At 39.6% G+C, this 12397-nt stretch overlaps 1 protein-coding gene across 1 annotated transcript in view; it reads left to right on the top strand.

Annotated features, from left to right (window-relative positions):
• PPM1H (protein phosphatase, Mg2+/Mn2+ dependent 1H) overlaps positions 1 to 10918 on the top strand; it is a 257714-nt gene extending 246796 nt beyond the window's left edge. The window contains exons 9-10 of the mRNA XM_077471978.1: positions 4456 to 4607; positions 6098 to 10918. Coding sequence (XP_077328104.1) covers positions 4456 to 4607; positions 6098 to 6245 — 300 coding nt within the window. The 3' untranslated portion in view covers positions 6246 to 10918. The remainder of the gene's footprint in view (positions 1 to 4455; positions 4608 to 6097) is intronic.
• The last annotated feature ends 1479 nt before the right edge of the window (positions 10919 to 12397 follow it).

The raw sequence follows: 12397 nt of genomic DNA, 5'->3' as shown, positions 1-12397 counted from the left end.
TAACATAGATTACAAAATCTTTACTTTTACTCAAATTAGTTGATACAAAAGTGAATACACCCCACAACAAAATCTACTACATCTAGTGTTTTGTATGACCTTCATGAGTTGTAAGGACCAAGTATTCTAGACAGAGAATGAACAAGTTGGCAACATATTGCAACATCTATCTTTTTCCATTCTTCCAACTTCTTTTAGAGCCTGTATGTTGGATGGAGAGTGATGCTCAACTTGTCTCTTCAGAATTCCGCATAGGTGTTTGATTGGGTTCAGATCAGGAGTCAGACAGTACTTTAGAACTGAATCACTTTCATCCTGTTCTTCAGAACAGTGGCCTTAAATGTCATGTTGGAAAAGTGCATGACGACCAAGGGCACAGAGTGATGGTAGCAGCTTTTCTTTTAATATAGAGCAGTACATCTGTGAATTCACAATACCATCAATGAAATGTAGCTCTTCAACACCAGCAGCAACACCAGCAGCACTCATGCAGCCCCACCAAATAACACTGCCACCACCATGTTTCACTGTAGGCACCATGCATTTTTTTTTGTACTACTCACCTTTGAGATGCCATACAGTTTTGAAGCCATCCGTTCCAAAAACATTTATCTTGGTCTCTCCAGAGTACAGAGTCACAGTAGTGTTTTTCTTTTTCAGCATGGGCCCTGGAAAATTAAAGGCAGGCTTTTTTGTTCATGGGCTTTAGGGAGAGAGACTTCCTTCATTATTATTATTATTTTACAGGATTTATAAAGCGCCAGCAGTTTGCGCAGCGCTTTACAACTACGTGGACCACACCCATGCATGCCATTCCTCTGCAGTGTATGCCGTATTGTGTCATGCCCCAGTTTGGCTTTCTACGTCTTTAGCTAACTGCAGTGAATTTGCATGGTGATTTTCTTCAACCCTTCTCATCAGAAGACACTCCTGTTGAGTTAACTTCCATGGATGGCGTGGGCATCTGTAAGATGGTTACAGTTCCATATATGTTCAATTTTTGTAACACTTTTGCTACAGTATTCTGACTGATACATAAAGTTTTGCTGATCTTCTTGTAGCCTTCATCTTTCTTGTGTAAAGAAATTATTTTATTTCTCAGGCCATGTGGTGTCATTGCTGATAGAATGAAATGAGAAGGGGTTTGCTTTCTTTTCTTACACCCTTTTATAATCAACTGTCTGCTGGACACCTGTTTAAAGTGGAGTTCCACCCGTAAATATAACTGTTACTGATCAAATTCCTCCCCTCCTCACTCCGGTGCTACACCTTTCAGGGAAAGATCACCGCACATTGTACATAATATCCGGCCCCTCCTCCTCCTCCTTCCCCTCCCCGCTGCCTTTTGGGAGACTCACAGGTCCAAGAAGACAGCAGCGACCATTTAGAAAGCGCAACTCATGCATGCGCAGTAGGACACAGGCTGTGAAGTCGTAAGGCTTCACTTCCTGTTTCCCTTAGTAAAGATGCAGGAGACTGCACCCGGAGCCGAGGGACGGATCGGCCTAGGGTACCGACATCCTGGGCTCCCGGGACATGTAAGTGTCCTTCTATTAAAAGTCAGAAGCTACAGTATTTGTAGCTGCTGGCTTTACATTTTTTTTTTTTATACCCAGGCGGAACTCCGTTATAATGAATAATTAGACCAGTAGTTGAATTCTTGTTAATTAGGATTTCGTTCCTAAGGCTTTCATTGGGGTGTATTCATCTTTGCAACATGATCTTGAATTAATTTGTTAGGAAAAATACTTTTTTGTGTCTGCAAATTAGCAAATCTTCATTGCAATCAATGGTCTGCATTGTTGGGAGTATTTTGTAGTATAGTGTCCCATAGAAAAAGTTGATTCTGAAAGGAAAGTAAAGGTTTTTTGACTAATCTGTTGGGGTATACTCATTTATGTTGAGCAGTGTATCTCTTCTGTTTCCTTGTGGCTTATGTACACAATAAGCAAAAAAATAATTTCCATCAGCTTTTTTTATTCGTAACCACTTAACCCCTTTGTGTAATGCTGGAGATGGACTTGAACTATGATGAATTATTTGAGCATGTCATAACCAAGTCCCTAAACTGCTCCAGAACCTCTTCATCAGTTTTAAAAGGCTATTTTTAATCTTCCAGAACTTTATCTATTTTGGGCATACCAGCAGTACAGTAGTTGCACCAATCTACATCTATTAGTTACATTAGATGTTTCTGAAGTTGGATGAGTGACATGAGGAAAGAGTTTCATGATGCAAAATGTTATGGTTTGTTAAAGTGGTCGTAAACTCAGTTTTACCACTTATACCTACAGGTAAGCCTATAATGAGGCTTACCTGTAGGTACTGTGAATACAGTGCCTTGCGAAAGTATTCGGCCCCCTTGAACTTTTGAACCTTTTGCCACATTTCAGGCTTCAAACATAAAGATATAAAATTAATTTTTTTTGTAAAGAATCACCAACAAGTGGGACACAATTGTGAAGTGGAACGAAATCTATTGGATATTTTAAACTTTTTTAGCAAATAAAAAACTGAAAAGTGGTGCGTGCAAAATTATTCGGCCCCTTTACTTTCAGTGCAGCAAACTCACTCCAGAAGTTCAGCAAGGATCTCTGAATGATCCAATGTTGTCCTAAATGACTGATGGTGATAAATAGAATCCACCTGTGTGTAATCAAGTCTCTGTATAAATGCACCTGCTCTGTGATAGTCTCAGCATTCTGTTGACAGAGCAGAGAGCATCATGAAGACCAAGGAACACACCAGGCAGTTCCGGAATACTGTTGTGGAGAAGTTTAAATCCGGATTTGGATACAAAAAGATTTCCCAAGCTTTAAACATCCCAAGGAGCACTGTGCAAGCGATCATTTTGAAATGGAAGGAGTATCAGACCACTGCAAATCTACCAAGACCTGGCCGTCCCTCTAAACTTTCAGCTCAGAGAAGGAGAAGACTGATCAGAGATGCAGCCAAGAGGCCCATGATCACTCTGGATGAACTGCAGAGAACTACAGCTGAGGTGGGAGAGTCTGTCCATAGGACAACAATCAGTCGTACACTGCACAAATATGGCCTTTATGGAAGAGTGGCAAGAAGAAAGCCATTTCTCAAAGATATCCATAAAAAGTCTCGTCTAAAGTTTGCCACAAGCCACCTGGGAGACACACCAAACATGTGGAAGAAGGTGCTCTGATCAGATGAAACCAAAATCAAACTTTTTGCCCACAATGCAAAACGATATGTTTGGCGTAAAAGCAACACAGCTCATCATCCTCAACACACCATCCCCACTGTCAAACATGGTGGTGGCAGCATCATGGTTTGGGCCTGCTTTTCTTCAGCAGGGACAGGGAAGATGGTTAAAATTGAGGGGAAGATGGATGCAGCCAAATACAGGACCATTCTGGATGACAACATGTTGGAGTCTGCAAAAGACCTGAAACTGGGACGGAGATTTCTCTTCCAACAAGACAATGATCCCAAACATACAGCAAAATCTACAAAGGAATGGTTCACAAATAAACATATCCAGGTGTTAGAATGGCCAAGTCAAAGTGCAGACCTGAATCCAATCGAGAATCTGTGGAAAGAGCTGAAAACTGCTGTTCACAAACGCTCTCCATCCAACCTCACTGAGCTCGAGCTGTTTTGCAAGGAAGAATGGGCAAGAATTTCAGTCTCTCGATGTGCAAAACTGATAGAGACATACCCCAAGCGACTTGCAGCTGTAATCGCAGCAAAAGGTGGCTCTACAAAGTATTAACGCAAGGGGGCCGAATAATTTTGCACGCCCCACTTTTCATTTTTTTATTAGTTCAAAAAGTTTCAAAAATCCAATAGATTTCGTTCCACTTCACAATTGTGTCCCACTTGTTGGTGATTCTTCACAAAAAATAAAAATTTTATATCTTTATGTTTGAAGCCTGAAATGTGGCAAAAGGTTGAAAAGTTCAAGGGGGCTGAATACTTTCGCAAGGCACTGTATATCTCCTAAACTTTTGCTGTTTAAGAGATATTCAGAGTACATGCAGCCGGTAATGCGCTCTGATGGTTCGGCATACCATGTGTCGTAAACAGTGGCTCCTGCGCCCATGGCCACTCATGTGGCTGCGAACACAGAGGAAAGACAAGATGATTATGGAAGCCTTCTCAGCGGTGACATGATGCCACTGGAGGGCTTAATTTTAAGGTAAGTCTCTAATAATGTGATGACATTGCCTTGCAGAGGAATTCTTTTTTTTTTTTTTTTTTAACTGTGGTTTACAACCGCTTTAAAGTACAAAAATGCATTTGTGTATTGGGACTTATTTATTTTCACCAGGGACACAAAGCATTACTTCTTTTGCCAAGGTTCTTAGGTTTTCTGCAACATAAGGAAGTTTTCTAAAGTCTTCTTAATGGAAGGACAAATTAATTTTGGTACATCAATTTATTTTAGCTTCCACCATTAATTATATCCTTATTTTCATACAGGTGCGAGTTTATGATCTTCAGCAATATGAGCACAGTGCAGATGATGTGCTAGTTTTGGCAACAGATGGCCTCTGGGACGTCTTGTTAAATGAAGAAGTGTCCGAAGCCGTTACAAATTTCCTAGCATGCTGTGACCCAGATGACCCTCACAGGTTTGTCTTTTTAATCTAACATTTTGGCATTGACAATACACACAACATATGTTTTTCTGGAGCACTGTGGATACATAACACAGAGCCCTCATAAAGTAAAAGCCGTGATGTTGTGGTAACTAGTTTTAGATTTACACCTTCCGACCTTCCTTTTCCTTATGCACAGATGTACCCAGCTTATTTAATATAAATGCTGGCTGATGCTGTTCCCCCACCCACTAGCTGGGAAGCCATTCTCACATCTTCATGTGTACTATTGAGATCAGGAACTTTACAGTGTTTTTGCCCAAGAATCTTGTTAACTGCTCATTGTATGCTTAATATCCTTCCAGTCTCGGGTGCTCCAACTCTTTTTATAATGAACATACAGTACTAAGTTACAGGGGTCTGAAGAGGCTCTACTGACAACCAAACAATCCAATACAGAAGCTGTAAAACAGGTTCCATAAGGTTCCTTCATGTTTCTCCACCAACACTAATCTTCTGCTAGATTCTCTTGAAGTTCATCCTCCTATGTTGGCTGCCACTGAGCACTAAATTATGAGAAGGTGAATAGTCCTACATGTGCCTCTCGCTATGAGATGCAATATTTGTAGAGCACTGGGACTGGAGGAAGCTCATGAAGGTAGGTATGATTGTGATTGGCTTGCAACTTCTGTTTTTAATTGATAGCTGTCAGTAAAGAGTCACTTCAAAGTTTGTTTTGCTAGTTGTCAATGGTACTACCTCTATAGCACACTGTTCATACACCAAAGATCCTATTATGGGTCCACTAGCCCAGTGCTGTAACTTACACACCTCCTCCTAGAAGTGCTGTGCACTGTTGTCATGCCTTAATCCCCTAATAATGACAGGTGGTAACCACAAGATTAGAAGATCCATATTTAAAAAAATATATATATATAAATATATATATATATATATATATATATATATATATATATAATATACATACATATATATAATAGAATTTTTTTTTTTTTAATGGTATACAAACAAAGACATGGTTACTAGAGGTAATTTTGTGATTACATGTGATTTTTCATGTAATAGAAATGTCTAAACCATATAAATCTCCAAAAGCTACTTAATCCCTTAGCTTTCCTATTTCAGCACTATCCATTAATTAGATACAAAATTGGGAACTAAGAAAGGCTTTCTATTTTTGTGCAGTGAGAGCATTATGGAAGTTTGATTCTTCATTGCAGGTAGTAGCAGCATGTTCAGACGCCTCACTTGTAATAGCAAATAAACATTCACGTTGTGCTGTTTTCTTTGAATGTTTATTGACAAACTGTCCCATCATTCACATTCATCTGCAGAATATAGGAATGCATACAAATGGTCTTTAGTCATAAATGTTGCCGCTGCTTAGTCTTCTAAGTGCTAATGCAATCAATACAAGCCAAGTCAATACAAAATGAAATCCTATTTGTCTGTAGAATTGGTTTTATGTTATATGCAGTAACAGTGTTGTTTGGTTTGGACAGATACACATTGGCGGCTCAGGACCTGGTAATGCGAGCAAGAGGTGTACTGAAAGACAGAGGTTGGAGAATATCCAATGACAAGCTTGGCTCAGGAGATGACATCTCGGTGTACGTCATACCATTAATACATGGCAACAAACAGTCTTAAGGGCAACCTGGAGGCAGGCAGCTTTTATAAGTTATGTACTGTTAACCTGTTGTGAATGGGAACATTTATGAAAATTTTACTACTGATAAAAGGGCATTGCACAGTCTCCCAAAATCTATATTTGGGACCTCAGATGGAGCATACTTAAAATGCTGCTAATTATATATTATTTCTCATATTGTACACTAAAACCCTGAACTAATGGGCCTATTTGGTAAAACACTGCAAAAAGTAAGGTTGCACAAAAAGCAGTAGCCCAATAGTAACAGCCAGAATTCAGTTCGCAGAGGTCACAGAAGTGGCTCGTTATTTCTGATTGGTTGGTGGGTTACTGAACTTTGCACAGTACTCTTTGTCATATTGAAAAACCCTGTTGTTTTTTGTTTTTTTTATTTGTTGAAATTCAACTTATTTCTACTATGGTACTCTTATACATGTATGTATATGTTAATCTGGGTTGTTTAGGACATTTAGCCTGTGCCTCCAGCCAATGTATGTTTAAATGTTATGCAGAAACTCATGCATCTGTTTTTATGATGCCAGTAATTGCAGCTGTATGAAGTCTGCACCCTATATTCACATATTGCATAAATGTATGCAATACATTGAATTGGTAACTTACAAAGGTAACGTTAATTTTATGGTGCAAGATCATCAAGTCAGTTCATTTTACTGTACAGGTGAGCAAAAAAAAGCCTCGGCAGTAAGAAATTTAAAGTATATCTAAAGCTAAAAGGTTGTTTTTTTTTTTTTTTTAGATAGAAAAAGAAAGTGTTAACCCTGCCTCAGTTTTTTTTTTTTTTTTTCCATGTGTTCTATTGAGGAGACCTCTTTACTTCCCTTCTTGTAAACACATAAGGGTAGGAGAGAAAATCTCTGTAAAGTGAAAGGTGTCCCGTTTTAGATGTCGCTTTTGTCAAACTTTTGGAATTTTTTTGCCATCAAGACCAATAGAGGATTGAATTTTCCCAAAAGGGAAGCTGACCGCAATAAGATCCTAACAGGGTTGACAAGCATTCTCTGTTACCAAAAGTAAAAAAATAAATAAATTGGTTTTGGACAGACTTTAAGAGTAGAATGCACAATGGTAGCCTACCTTTCACTTGGTTGTGGTTAGTTACTGCAGAACATTGTTTCTTGAACTGATATTGAGCCTTATGGGTATTCTTCATTCTACCTGTTATCCATGCCATGGCCACTTCAAAGATTGAGGTGGCTTTGAGTAAAGGAAAAATCTTAGAGGCCATTCATTTTCTGTGCATGCAGCAATGGCAGCAAGTGAATGACATGTAAAGATGCTTATAAAGAAGGAAGATCTCAGCTTGTCAGCCATAATAATAGGGTCTTCAATAGTTCATAAGGTTAAATGAGTCTTTTTTGCAAGTCCTTCTTCCTGCATCAACTCTCTCTTAAAGTGTTAAACCTAATGTGTTTTTAAAAGCTTGTATCATTACGATATCTTAGGATTGTCAGTGAAAGCTATCACTCAAAACTTTCTGCTTTGATGACTAACATGGTACAACACGCTTCTGCTAGTGCTGAACCAAAAAATGGAATGTAAAAAGCAATTGAGGAAATACACCTGACTGCACAAACCTTTTACCTGTGAAAAACGAATGACACCCAAGCTTTTTTGAATATCAATGCATACCAGCCAAGATGCTTAGTATTCCGAAACTTTATTGAAATACATCTTCTGCCTAGCTATCACAGAGCCATTTCTGGAATGCTTATCTGCAAAAACAGAGCATGTTTGCCATTCCTTAAAATGTGCCACACTCTTTACTTTTCTTTAATCTGTTTAACCATGAGTGCTTCATCTGTGATGTGTCTGGAAGTCAGTCATTTTAAGGTTCAGCTGTTAAACTGGCCAAAAGGGCTGTGTCACCGCATGGTGATGTAAATTTGTTTTCAGCTCTTTAAGCTTTTAGTGAGAAGAGAGATACTCCACCAAGAGGCCCCCTTTAAACTAACCCTTTCTTAAAAGGGAAATATGGGAATATTTTTTTTTAATCGTACTTATCTAGTTGGATGCAGCATCAGTTCCCTCATGGGCTCTAACACTGAGAATCAAATTATCAACCACCGCCAATCTCTCAGTGCTCACAGCTCCCTGAGTAGAGAGCTGCTGACGGTCAGTCACCGTTCTCTGCTCTGCCCCCACGCTCACTGGAACGCTGGGCTGTGTACAGAACAGGAGCGGCTGGCTCAGGCTCTCAACAGCTCGCTAAGAGGTGGAGCCAGGTGCCTGTCCAGGCATGTGGGTGGATCCCGACTTCATTGTCGCGATCTTGTCTGAGCTTGGATCAGCTCTGTGTCCTCAGCCAACAGCGAGCTTCAACCCACTGTCTGCAGAAAACGGGTCACAAGAGTGCACTCCTGTGATCCACAGGAGAAGTACAGCCAAACAAGCTTTGGTTGCACTTCTCCTTTTAAAGTGCACTTCTGCCCAAATTCTGGACATTAATGTAATAACATATTTTTAACAAGAAGTAAAAGAGCTGCAAAAAAAGGCCTCTCTGACATCAGTAGCTGCAGGCTCTCTGCTGTAATTCCTCCTTAAAGATCACAACAGAGACGCTGAAGTCAGGGTTTATTCTGTTTCTAACCACTTACATCAGCTGTTGCTTGTTTACATTAGAAGTCTGGCAGACTGCTAAGTTTCTGCTGCCAGACAAAAAAAGAAGAGATGCTGAGATTTTCGGTGCCTTCTGGTGATTTTTGGGGAAAAATGTAGGGGTCAGTGATGGCATGGTTTAAAGCTTTTTTACTACTTGTTAATATGTAAATATTTTAATGCCTATAGTCTGAGCACAGGTGCACTTTAACTAAATGTAACCCTTTGCATACTCGCCTTTACGCCCCAGGCTTTTCGGCAAGTTCAGCTATGCTGTTATACTCTTGCTTCATTGTAGCGGGGTAGGTGTCTGTGTGGTTACAAATGCCCAGTGTGAGGTGGGTTTCAGCAGCTGAAAGACATGTAGTTACTGAAGCTGGCAGTTTTTTGTCCAAGGTAAATGTTGCCAAAGAAGAATCGGCCTGTGCCTAAACAGAATTGCTGGAGTTGCTATGAAATAGTGATCTCTCTGTCTACAGTACATTATTTTCCCAGAAACAAAAGCACTCAACGAGAAAGATTTGTAGCCACCACAAATCACTGCTGCTAATTTTGCTTTTGTGACATGGACGCTTGGAAGGAACTTAATGCCAATCTGGCAGTACTTGTCTCTAATGAATGAGACCAATTCTGCAGTGGTTCCTCAATGATAATTAGACATTTTCTCTTTACTTGTTTGCAACATCCATCAGCCTAGCAGTCTCCAGCTAAACAAATCTATGCGGTTCTCCCTCTAACCACAGTTTTATTTTATGCGTGTAGATATCCTTATATCACTTTTGTATTTATGCACCGAGACCTTGGCTCGGCTGTGTATTCCTCCCTGTCAGCCTATGACATACCAAGAAAGCCAATTTAATGTTCCGATGCAGAGGGAGAATATCAAAGTCACAGCCTTTCAAAGGACACAAGAAATGTGTCAGCGCACTCACTGATTCCCAGCACTGCCAATGAGGTCAAGTCTAGCTGCAGTGCAGACAGGATAGATAATCACATTAGATTTATTTTGCACTCAACATATCTTTGGCTACAGTTAAATTAAATTCTTATGACAGACTAGAGTAAGCAGTATTTTATCAGTACTTCTAATGTAATGTTGGGTTATCTTTTCCCTAGTTTTGACCATGAGCCTCTGTGTAACACGATAAGGGGAAGCAATAACTACACATTTAATGAAACATGTTAATAGAGGATCCTTTCCTTATTTTTTTCAGAATGTTGCTATTCCTGCCATTAGGCCTAGACTTTCTAAAGCCTCGTACATACGGTACAATTGTTGGCCAACCGAGCATCTGATTTTTGTCAAAAGGGCATTTGCCAGGATCTTGTCTTGCATACTAACGGTATACAGTTGTCGTGCAACAAGCTCAAACGTAGTGATGTACTACGAGGAATTTCAGCTCTTGGGCGCCACCCTTTGTGCCCCTTCTGCTAATTTCATGTTTGGTGAGCAGGTGATTCCGAGCAGGCGTGTTTGTACTTTCAACTTTTATGTGATGGATTTGTGTACTGACCATATGAAAATCTGATGTCAAACCGTTTTCCGCCAAAAAATTTACTAGCCTGCCATCCAACATTTGTTGGCTGAAAGTTGGACAATTGTCAAAGGGAGCGTCCTAACGGTAAGATTTTAGGAAAACAGTCTATCAACAGACAATCCCCTGCCAACAATCATACCGTGTGTACGAGGCTTTAGAAAGGAGCAGAACTTGCCCCCAATATCTTCTATCCAGAAAACGGGTACCATGCCGATATTTGAAGGGATGGAAATCTAGTTTAAATACACAAGGCATAAAATAACATACTATTAAGAAATTCATGGGGGATCATTTTTTAGACCTTTTATGTTTAATAATTATTCTCCTGCTTATGCATGTTTCTTGTTTAATATTACTTACTAGAACCATCATGGTGGTATGTGTCAGTATTTTTGCTACCACTTTTGTGGTAGAGCAGCTACGGTAAAAATTGCAATGGCCCTGAAGTATGGAAGTGCCAAGCCATAAGACATTAAACTGTGTAGCACAAGGCTTTTGAACACACCTTCATAAATGAAGTGCCAGGCCGCGTACACACGCGGGGACTGTTCGCTCAACTTTGTCCGCTGAACAGTGTTTCGGCGGACAGTCCGCTCGTGTGTGGGCTTTCAGCGGACAGTTTCAGCGGACAGTCTGCTGAACAAAGTTTTTCGGAAATTCCGAAAAACTGTCCGCTGAAACTTTGTTTCAGCGAACAGTCCCCTCGTGTGTAGGCTTGTTCGTCAAACTAAGTTCCGCGCATGCTCAGAAAGGATTTACACGCCGAAGTTTGCATTGCAGTGTATAGGACGTCGTTTTCTAGTCCCGTCGTACGTGCCGTTCACGTCATCGCGCAATTTCAGCGGACTGTTCGTTCGTCGTGTGTGGCCAAGTCCGTCCATGCTAATTTTGAGCGGACTGTCCGCTGAAACTGTTTGACGGACAAAGTTGAGCGAACAGTCCCCGCGTGTGTACGCGGCCTCACAAAAAATAATATGTTAAAATGTATGCCTGTTCATGTTACTTTTCCTAAAGTTGAAATGATGATTCTTCTTTTTTTTTTATTTATTTTTTTTTTTTTTGGATCAGCCAATAGGCTGAGTGGATTTCTCCATCCACACAAATGAGGTTCAAAAGAAGTCAATCTAAAGATCAACTTCTGTTGAACGCGGACAACCATACATGGATCGAAATTCATCAGGTCCCTGCTGAATTTTTATCTCTCTATGGATGGTCAGCTTTATATTTAGTCTCTTTACAAATGTAAAAGTAATCCTCTGCTTAAACACAGAAAACTTCCCGCCCTCCTCATCTCCATAATAAAGCAAGTTAGGCTGAAATTGGCATTCTTACCAAAAAATGGTAAGAACGTCAATTTATCAATTTTCCTAACCTCTAATTAACAGTTAAAGAATAAGAAATTGTATAAATTTAAAGTAAATTGGCCTATCTTTTGGCATAGAACTTTGAGGATTGTTTATTGAACCATTCCCTCATTATGTACAAAACTTAGTTTAAAAACAATCCTCTTCCTATTTTTCTTTACTTTTCTTGAAGTTTTAATACTTAGAAAATGCAAAGAAGAGAGAATCAATGATGTTGCAGATAATGCTCATTATTATATTTGAAAGTTCCAAAGGATAAGGATGTGAGTGTAATTTCAGATTGTTCCCATCATCTCCATATTTCTAATTGCTTCGGCTTTCAAGCAGTGACAACCTAGAAAAAAAATCACTAATGCAGTATATTACTAGCTTTAAGCACTGGAACTGAATTCATCATTCTTAGCAGCATACCATAAAATACTGGAATAAAACTTTGTACTTAACCATTTTGATAATGGCTCACTTGGACACCTCTGCAGTTACCTAATTGTGAAAACTGTGAATTGTGTTTTTGGAAGATGTAAAGGTTGTACCATGAAGTCTTAATTCAAGTACAAAGGTTACAGACTGCTAAAACTATTGAATGCTTTTAGTTGGCTATAAATTTCCTAACTGACATTGACCACTTAATTG

This window comes from Lithobates pipiens, unplaced genomic scaffold (genome assembly GCF_037356315.1).
Source record: "Lithobates pipiens isolate NorthernLeopardFrog02 unplaced genomic scaffold, aLitPip1_a1.2 Scaffold_8, whole genome shotgun sequence".
In the NCBI taxonomy this organism is placed as follows: domain Eukaryota; kingdom Metazoa; phylum Chordata; class Amphibia; order Anura; family Ranidae; genus Lithobates; species Lithobates pipiens.
This window is presented reverse-complemented; position numbering and strand designations above follow the sequence as displayed.